The following is a 10,000-nucleotide window of genomic DNA, read 5'->3' on the forward strand; positions in this document are numbered from 1 at the left end:
ATTATGGCCGCATATTTGATTTGTCAGTAACCAGTGTTTTATAGATTTTGAGAAGGATTTGAGTGATGTAATGATGATTCAAGATGATTTATTTGTCATTGTACCAAAACAACGAAATTATGTTTACAGTTATACCCCACCAAGAGACATTCAGTGACAGTAACAAACATGGGAGACAGGAGGGGTACACTGAAGAGTCGGCAGCGTGCACTGCGCCCCCTTAAAGTAGGAAGGAAAAAGAGAACATCAGGGAAAGACAGGTTAAAAAAAATGCTACTCTCACACTCCGCTCGTAGGTGCAAGTGTGTGATTGGTACAAAAACCACCTTAGCATAGTAAGCAACAAGATAATAACACCACAGACAAATAGACACGTCGAAAGCACAAAGGAATGGGTTAAGGGTTCATGGGACGGTAGTGATGGTGTGTTATACCCTTTCCTCCGTGCTCCTCCTAGGTTCCAGTCGTTTGGTGAGCTGTTTGATGAAGCGATCAAGCTGGGCCTGACAGCCATCCAGACCCAGAACCCCGGGTTCTACTACCAGCAGGCCGCATGCTACAGCCAGGACCGCAAGCAGCAAGCACACTCTCTCTGCCAGGTCAGACACAACACTCAAGATATGGGTTTATAAGGGGCTTTAAGATTAAAGCTGCTCCGAGGAACTTTCAATTTGTGTTAATTCTTGCTCCCCCTTTAGAATTTTTTTTAACAGTTTTTACCACGCCAGCTGTTGTTCCTGGGGGAGTGAACCCATGACGAGGCATTTAGTAAAACTATATGATGGTCTCGTTTGCTGTGACATGTAATTTACTTTACTTACATCTGCACTGATTTACTTTCATTTGCACTGTTTACTGTCTGCAACGTTACTGTAGCTACTGTTCATTTTATCTTATATTTTAATTTAGGTTAAAGTTTATTATAGGTACTGTTAGTTTTTAAATGTTAATTTAGATATATATCTTAATTTTAGCCTAATGTATGTTTAATGTATGTCTTGTTTTATGCTACTGGATACCTGAATTTCCCTCGGGATAAATAAAGTATCTATCTATCTATCTATCTATCTATCTATCTATCTATCTATCTATCTATCTATCTATCTATCTATCTATCTATCTATCTATCTATCTATCTATCTATCTATCTATCTATCTATCTATCTATCTATCTATCTATCTATCTATCTATCTATCTATCTATCTATCTATCTATCTATCAGAGGAAAACTGTTACAGAAATATATATATTTTTTTGTGAACAATTATTTTTTATTTCAAATTCTCAAAACAAAACATTGTTATAAACATTTTACCCCCTTTTCTTCCCTCCCGCTCGCTGGCAGAAATATATATTTTTTTAAAGTTCCTTGTAGCAACTTTAAGTTTAAGATTAAAGTAAACTTTATTGTCCACTATTCGGAAAATACAAGATTTTTTTTTAATTGTTGCCAGAAATTACGTGAAATAAATTGCTTCATAATAATCTTAAAAATATATTTAAAAATGGTGTATGTTCATATACAAAAAATAATATCTAAAACATTTTTTTAAACATTGTTTTAATGTGATTGTCTGTTTGTTCCAGGCTGCAGCGAGTTCCTCTGAATCGTTGGACTCTCAAACTGGAGCGCTGGACTTCTACGGACAGAGGCTCTGGAGACAGGGACACCAGAGTAAACACACTGTCTGTCTGTCTGTCTGTCTGTCTGTCTGTCTGTCTGTCTGTCGTTCTGTCTGTCTGTCTGTCTGTCTGTCTGTCTGTCTGTCTGTCTGTCTGTCTGTCTGTCTGTCTGTCTGTCTGTCTGTCTGTTTATCTGTCTGCCTGTTTGTCTAGCTATCTATCTGTGTGTGTGTCTGTGTGTCTGTCTGTGTGTCTGTCTGTCTGTCTGTCTGTCTGTCTGTCTGTCTGTCTGTCTGTTTGTTCTGTCTGTCTGTTTATCTGTCTGTCTGTCTACCTATCTATCTGTCTGTTTATCCGGCTGTCTGTCTGTCTAGATAGCTTACTGTTATTATGAAAAAACAAAGACATTTCAATTGACTCAAACTCAGATGCTGACCTTGCACTAATATAAGGCATTGTACATACAGTATCTCACAAAAGTGAGTACACCCCTCACATTTCTTCAAATATTTCATTATATCTTTTCATGGGACAACACTGAATAAATGACACTTTGATACAATGTAAAGTAGCGTGTTTACAGCTTATATAACAGTGTAAATTTACTGTCCCCTCAAAATAACTCGACACACAGCCATTAATGTCTAAACTGCCGGTTACAAAAGTGAGTACACCCCTGAGTTAAAATGTCCAAATTGGGCCCAAAGTGTCAATATTTTGTGTGGCCACCATTATTTTCCAGCACTACCTTAACCCTCATGGGCATGGAGTTCACCAGAGCTTCACAGGTTGCCACTGGAATCCTCTTCCACTCATTCATGACAACATCATGGAGCTGGTGGATACTGGAGACCTTGCGCTCCTCCATCTCCTGTTTTAAGAAGCCCCAAAAATGCTCAATAGGGTTTAGGTCTGGGGACATGCTTGGCCAGTCCATAACCTTTACCCTCAGCTTCTTTAGCAAGCCAGTGGTCGTTCGGAGGGGTGTTTGGGGTCATTATCATGTTGCAGTACTGCCCTGCGGCTCAGTTTATGAAGGGAGGGGATCATGTTCTGCTTCAGTATGTCACAGTACATGTTAGCATTCAATGAACTGTAGTTCCCCACTGCTGGCAGCACTCATGCATGCAGCCCCAGACCATGACACTCCAACCACCATGCTTGACTATAGGCAATACACACTTGTCTTTGTACTCCTCACCTGGTTGCCACCACACACACTTGACACCATCTGAACCAAATAAGTTTATCTTGGTCTCATCAGACCACAGGACATGGTTGCAGTGATCCATGTCCGTAGTCTGCTTGTCTTCAGCAAACTGTTTGTGGGCTTTCTTTTGCATCATCTTTAGAATAGGCTTCCTTCTGGGACGACAGCCATGCAGACCAGTATGATGCAGAGTGTGGCATATGGTCTGAGCATTGACAGGTTGACCCCCAACCCCTTCAAGACCTGCAGCAATGCTGGCAGTATTCATACGTCTATTTTCCAAAGCCAACCTCTTGGTATGACGCTGAAAACGTGCACTCAACCTTCTTAAACTGGGCCACAGGGCAGTATTGCAACATGATAATGACCCTAAACACACCTCCAAGACGACCAATGCCTTGCTAAAGAAGCTCAGGGTAAAGGTTATGGACTGGCCAAGCATGTCTCCAGCCATAAACCCTATTGAGCATCTTTGGGGCTTCTTAAAACGGGAGATGGAGGAGCGCAAGGTCTCTAATATCGACCAACTCTGTGATGTCGTCATGAATGGGTGGAAGAGGATTCCAGTGGGAACCTGTGAAGCTCTGGTGAACTCCATGCCCAAGAGGGTTAAGGTAGTGCTGGAAAATAATGGTGGCCACACAAAGTATTGACACTTTGGGCCCAATTTGGACATTTTTTCTTAGGGTGTACTCACTTTTGTTGCCTTCAGTTTAGACATTAATGGCTGTGTGTCGAGTTATTTTGAGGCGACAGTAAATTTACACTGTTATACAAGCTGTATACTGACTACTTTACATTATATCAAAGTGTCATTTATTCAGTGTTGTCCCATGGAAAGATATAATGAAATATTTGAAGAAATGTGAGGGGTGTACTCACTTTTGTGAGATACTGTATTTAGAACATATTTATTTATCAATTAGAATAGAGAACAAATACAGAATCAAATTAATATAGAACATAATATGAGTCATTTAAAATAAATATAAGGTTCAAATTAAGAGTTTTATCAAATGTCTAATTAAAAGTGTGTGTTGTTATATTCTGCAGGTATCGACCCCCCAGATGCAGAGAAGGAAAAGACGGGGATTCTGGCTCTGCAGATGAAAGAGAGAGATGTTCCACACTCTGTAAGAACAACACACACACACACGCACACACACACACACACACACACACACACACACACACACACACACACACACACACACACACACATACACACACACACACACACACACACACATACACTAACCACAATACACACTGTAGCCACTTATTTATTGTCAATATGTATTTTTTTTTTTTTTTTTTTTTTACAATTCCCATTTGGTTCAACTCATAGTTTAGTTTATAGCATCTTTAAATCTTTAAAATTATTCTGGTGTTTTTTGTTTGTAGAAATTGAAATAATCACTGTTCAAAATATGAAATTTTCTGTATAATGGTTTGCAATACCATATTGTCCCACTTGAGAGACACTGGTGTTTTTTGAGTTGCTTTTAAATTAATTAAATTTTATACAAATTTTGGTTTAACATTGTTTTATAGACTGATTTTACTAACTTCTTTATTTTTTTAGTCTTTATTCTTATGTGCTCTACACTCTTTGCACATCATTGTACATTTGAGCTTTCTCTCAATGATCTATGGATTTTAAATAAAGTTTGAATGAATAAACTGTTGGACGGCAGTGGCGAAGTGGGTAGGGAGATCGCCTCTGGAGTGCAGGGTCGGAGGTTCGATCCCCCATCTCCCCGCCACATGTCGAAGTGTCCCTGAGCAAGACACTGAACCCCACATTGCTCCCGATGGTTCAGAGAGCGCCTTGCATGGCAGCTTCTACCATCGGTGTATGAGTGTGTGTATGAATGGGTGAATGTGGTAAGATATGTAAAGCGCTTTGGGGCTGAGAAAATCGGCTAGAAAGCGATATATAAGTCAAGTCCATTTACCATGTACCTATTAATCTTGTTTGTTTTGTTGTGTGTGTATATGAGAATGTGTATTTATGTATGTTCTTCACTGATTAGACCAAATATAGCCCAGAACTCAGATTTAGCCATGCACTGCTAATGCTAAGTTTCACGTCAGTGGCGAAGTGTGTAGGGAGATCGCCTCTGGAGTGCAGGGTCGGAGGTTCGATCCCCCATCTCCCCGCCACATGTCGAAGTGTCCCTGAGCAAGACACTGAACCCCACATTGCTCCCGATGGTTCAGAGAGCGCCTTGCATGGCAGCTTCTACCATCGGTGTATGAGTGTGTGTATGAATGGGTGAATGTGGTAAGATATGTAAAGCGCTTTGGGGCTGAGAAAATAGGCTAGAAAGCGATATATAAGTCAAGTCCATTTACCATTTACCATTTGAGCTTTCTCTCAATGATCTATGGATTTTAAATAAAGTTTGAATGAATAAACTATTGTATTAAAACTATTCTTCCGCCTCCAGGAGCTGATAATCGCTCTGCTCAGTAACGCTGTCGCTCAGTTCAAGAAATACAAATGTCCTCGCATGAAGAGCCACCTCAGTGAGTATCACTCAGAATTACATCACAAATTATAGAGTTTAAACTAAACTATATTGCTTTAATACTTCCAAGACTTCCTCCCACTCCTTTTCGGACATACGAAAATAAATTTTTGTCATGTTTATAACTATATGTATTATCAGAAAGTGTGTTTAGCTCGTTGCAGCATTCTCTTTTCTGCTGCACCTTTTACTGTTGCGTTTAGTATTTGTGTCTTATTGTGTCTGTGTGCTGTTCTCAGTGGTGCAGATGGGAGAGGAATACTACCACGCTAAGGACTACACCAAAGCCCTCAAGTGAGTTCACACAAAAAGATAATTCCCAATCTTTTTTTGGGGCATTTTCAAGCTTTATTAGACAGTACAGAGTTGAAATGGGGTGAGAGAGAGGGGGAGGGAGAGAGAGAGAGAGTGGGGGGATGACCTGCAGTAAAGGTCCACGGGTCAGATTTGAACCCATGACCACTGCAACGAAGGCTGGAGCCAATATGGTACGCGCTCAATCCACTACACTACCAGAACGGCCCCACTCTTTAGCCCCTTGCAAGACGTATAACATAGCGCCGGTCAGCGGCTTTTTCTAAACTTTAAAAAAAAAATCTTTGTCGCTAAAATTGTTGCTTCTTGTCGACTTTGACTGCTCCCTCAGAGTAGATGTTATCATTAAAGTCCTACTTCACTGGTGGAAATATGAAGGTGTGTTGAACTCTGAGATCCTATGTAGTATAAATGTGCAAACATTTTAGAAATTGGTTCATCCTAGCCTGAGAAAAGGCAGAAAGAGTGTTTTATGGTCTCACTGTCTAACCCTACATTTTACCATGCGTGACATCACACATAGTACAATGTAAGGGTTAGGATTAACAGTACAGCTGGGCCAAGGGAAGATTGAGGGTAGAGAATTATTCCTTTAATAGAAAATGTTAAACTGTGTCTCCCTCCCTCTGTCCCAGGCTGTTGGACTATGTGATGTGTGACTACCGTACAGAGCGCTGGTGGGGCCTTCTCACAGCCATCCTGTCCACGGCTCTGCGATGTGCTTTCCTCATGGCCAGCGTGAAAGATTACATCATCTACAGCATGGAACTACTGGGCAGAGGTACGCTATCACTGTTACACTTACTTATTACATTGTGTGTGTGTGTGTGTGTGTGCGTGTGTGTGTGTGTGTGTGTGTGTGTGTGTGTGTGTGTGTGTGTGGCCGGTGTTAAAGATTACATCATATATAGCATGGAACTCCTGGGCAGAGGTAAGTCATCACTGTTTAGTTACTTAGTACAATGTCTGATATTTTTCCATTTATTTTGTATCTTTATTTTAAGCTTTTTTTTTCACAATAAACACAACACATTTTTTTTTATAGTTCTATTACTTTATTTTTTATTTATTTTTATTGTGTTGCTTGCTTACATTTTATTCAATCTTTTCCTCTAGTGCATTGTCTCTTTTGTTGCTGTAAAAACGTGTAAATTTGGTTTAATAAATAAATATAATTTCTCATTGCTGTGCACATCTGGGACAAACTTTAGATTGGACCTCAACTTCAATTAATTTGAATGTTTAAAAAGATATCACATTCAGTACGCAGCAAAACTAAACTAAACCAAAAAAAAACGATATAAGTACAAGATAGATAATATAACTTCATCTTTGTTTTGTAGCTTCAACCCTGAAGGACGAACAGAAGTTGAGGATCGAGAAAAATCTGATGAAAGTTCTGATGGTGAGTAGAGATCAAATCCATCACTCACTATGATACTCCATCTAAAAGTCCAAAGGTCTAAATGGGGCGGCAGTGGCGAAGTGGGTAGGGAGTTTGCCTCTGGAGTGCAGGGTCGGAGGTTCGATTCCCCGCCTACCCACATGTCGAAGTGTCCCTGGGCAAGACACTGAACACCAAATTGCTCCCGATGGTTCAGACAGCGCCTTGCATGGCAGCTACTGCCATCGGTGTTTGAGTGTATGTATAAAATGTGTATTGTGAAGCGCCTTGTGACCCTGGTCTGTGAAGGGCGCTATATAAATAAAGCTTACTTACTTACTTACTTAAATCAGTGAATATCTCCTCATATCTCCTGCTACCTGTATGTACTGTGTGTGGACTGAAAAAATACAGTGTTAAAACAAAGCCTAGGGTCTGTAAACAGGCATGTTGCTATAGCTACAGTGGCCCAAAGCATTCTCAAGAATTACTGACTCTACAATAAAGTAATATCGAATGGAAGATACCTCATGGAAACAGGGAAATTGGATTGACCACTACACCAAGTGCCCCACAAATATATACATATTTTAGATCAAACTTTTTTTACAGCTGTTAACTGCATGTCATCCCTTTCTCTCTCCCCCTTTTCCTATCTACCTTTCAACCTTCTAATAAAGTTTAAAACACCTAAAAAAAAATCTAAAAAAAAATCTATAATAATATTAATAAAAAGACAAATTTAGAAATATTTTTAATAATCTTTTTGTATATTCAGAACAAGGTAATTTAATTAATAGAAATGTTTAATTAATATTTCTTTGTATTTTCAGAACGAGGTCCCTGAGGCGGAGTCAGAGTGTGACCCGTCTTCGGTGTCTGCAGCTCGGGCGCTTTGGAGCGATCGCACCGCTCTGTCTGGAGCTAATGAGATGAACATAGAAGTACAGGACTACATCCCATTCAGTATGTATACACACTAATACATCCCATTCAGTTAGTATATACATTAATACAGACACATGCACTGACACAGACACACAGATAGTAAGACAGACAGACAGATACAGAAAGATACCTCAATTTGTTCCAGAAAACAAACAAATTATATTTGTTAAGAACTGTTCTTTGTGGGGCGCCTTTAGCTCAGTTGGTAAGGCGTCCCCCTCCCGGGCCGGGCCCAGCAGCAGACCCGGGTTCGATTCCCACCCGTGGTCCTTCTCTGCATGTCACTCCCCTCTCTGTCACTCCCCTCTTTTAAAAAAAAAAAAAAAAGAACTGATCTTTGTGGCACTAATCCCAATCATAAACTGTAATACATCCATTTGTCAAGTCATACTAACTGCTGTATATCCTCTCTCCCTCCACCCTCCAGTCCAGTGTAAGGCTCGGTTCCAGTGCCCCAGCTTCCACGTGGATCAGCCAATCCAGCTCCAGGTTTTCCTCCGAGCCGACTGTCCTCAACCGCTAGCATTCAGCAAGCTAGCAGTCAGCCTCAGCAACCAGGTAACAAGCTAGCAGTCAGCCTTAGCAACCAGGTAACAAGCTAGCAGTCAGCCTTAGCAACCAGGTAACAAGCTAGCAGTCAGCCTTAGCAACCAGGTAACAAGCTAGCAGTCAGCCTGAGCAACCAGGTAACAAGCTAGCAGTCAGCCTGAGCAACCAGGTAACAAGCTAGCAGTCAGCCTCAGCAACCAGGTAACAAGCTAGCAGTCAGCCTCAGCAACCAGGTAACAAGCTGGCAGTCAGCCTTAGCAACCAGGTAACAAGCTAGCAGTCAGCCTTAGCATCCAGGTAACAAGCTAGCAGTCAGCCTCAGCAACCAGGGGCCTATCCGAAAAGTCCAATCTCCTAACCTATAAGCCTCCTTTCCTATGCCTTAACCCCTAAACGTCATCGGGGTTAAGGAGAGATGAAAGGTGCTTCCTATCGAACATAGGAAAGGACAGCACTGTTTCAAATGAATTCGACTCCACTTTTCCTAACCAACGTCATTGCGCGACGGCGAGTATTGCTGACGTGAGTCACTAGCGTGAAACTACACTATAGCCTATTCTCCGAAAATTGACCACAACAAGCGCTCGTTTGATCCATGCGTTCTTTTCATATTGATTTTAATCAGGTTGTCGCCAACAGAGTGAGAATCACTCCCATATATCCCAATTCACATGTGGAATAAAAAGAGGCTACACTTGTGTTGATGTTGAAATGAACTGCCCCCAGTAACTTCATTAAATGTGAAGTTGGTATTTTATTTTCTTATGGTGTAAATTATGTGCTACGAAAATAACTATTATGATGTTGGTCTTTTATGAGTTCTTTATTATCTTTAGCCTGTGTGTGTGTGTGGGGGGGGGGGGGGGGGGGGGTATTTTGTTTTAGCCGAGTTAAATCTTCCTCTCTTCTCCTCTCCTCTCTTCTGTTTTACCTCTCGTTCGTATTCGTGTAGAGTCGGTAAACTCCGGCGGTGGCCTGTTGCTTTAAATCTTGCCGCCGTAAAGGATTATGGGATACCACTATCTCCTTTCCTTTAGCATAGGTTGGTCAGGAGTAACCTATGCTAAAGGAGGGTTAAAGGATGAATCGAGGCTCCTTTCCTAAGCATTTGGAGAATTCGGATCACCTATCCGCCGAGTACTTCCGGTTCATCTCGATAGGAAAGGAAATTTCCTATGCAAAAAAAAGTTTTCGGATAGGCCCCAGGTAACAAGCTAGCAGTCAGCCTCAGCAACCAGGTAACAAGCTAGCAGTCAGCCTTAGCAACCAGGTAACAAGCTAGCAGTCAGCCTTAGCAACCAGGTAACAAGCTAGCAGTCAGCCTGAGCAACCAGGTAACAAGCTAGCAGTCAGCCTGAGCAACCAGGTAACAAGCTAGCAGTCAGCCTGAGCAACCAGGTAACAAGCTAGCAGTCAGCCTGAGCAACCAGGTAACA

General features: G+C 41.2%; 2 protein-coding genes across 10 annotated transcripts in view; one reads left to right on the plus strand and one right to left on the minus strand.

Annotated features, from left to right (window-relative positions):
* The window catches only part of LOC307256516 (scavenger receptor cysteine-rich domain-containing protein DMBT1-like), a 394,296-nt gene that overhangs the window by 119,335 nt on the left and 264,961 nt on the right, over positions 1 to 10,000 (minus strand). The gene's annotated exons all lie outside the window — the stretch shown is intronic.
* trappc11 (trafficking protein particle complex subunit 11) overlaps positions 1 to 10,000 on the plus strand; it is a 30,616-nt gene that overhangs the window by 11,213 nt on the left and 9,403 nt on the right. Inside the window, 9 exon segments of the mRNA XM_080035534.1 lie at positions 458 to 599; positions 1,589 to 1,676; positions 3,888 to 3,967; positions 5,288 to 5,366; positions 5,608 to 5,662; positions 6,319 to 6,464; positions 7,027 to 7,088; positions 7,901 to 8,033; positions 8,443 to 8,573. Of these exon segments, the coding sequence (XP_079891660.1) occupies positions 458 to 599; positions 1,589 to 1,676; positions 3,888 to 3,967; positions 5,288 to 5,366; positions 5,608 to 5,662; positions 6,319 to 6,464; positions 7,027 to 7,088; positions 7,901 to 8,033; positions 8,443 to 8,573 (916 nt within the window).

This window comes from Ammodytes marinus (genome assembly GCF_949987685.1).
Source record: "Ammodytes marinus genome assembly, chromosome: 10".
In the NCBI taxonomy this organism is placed as follows: domain Eukaryota; kingdom Metazoa; phylum Chordata; class Actinopteri; order Uranoscopiformes; family Ammodytidae; genus Ammodytes; species Ammodytes marinus.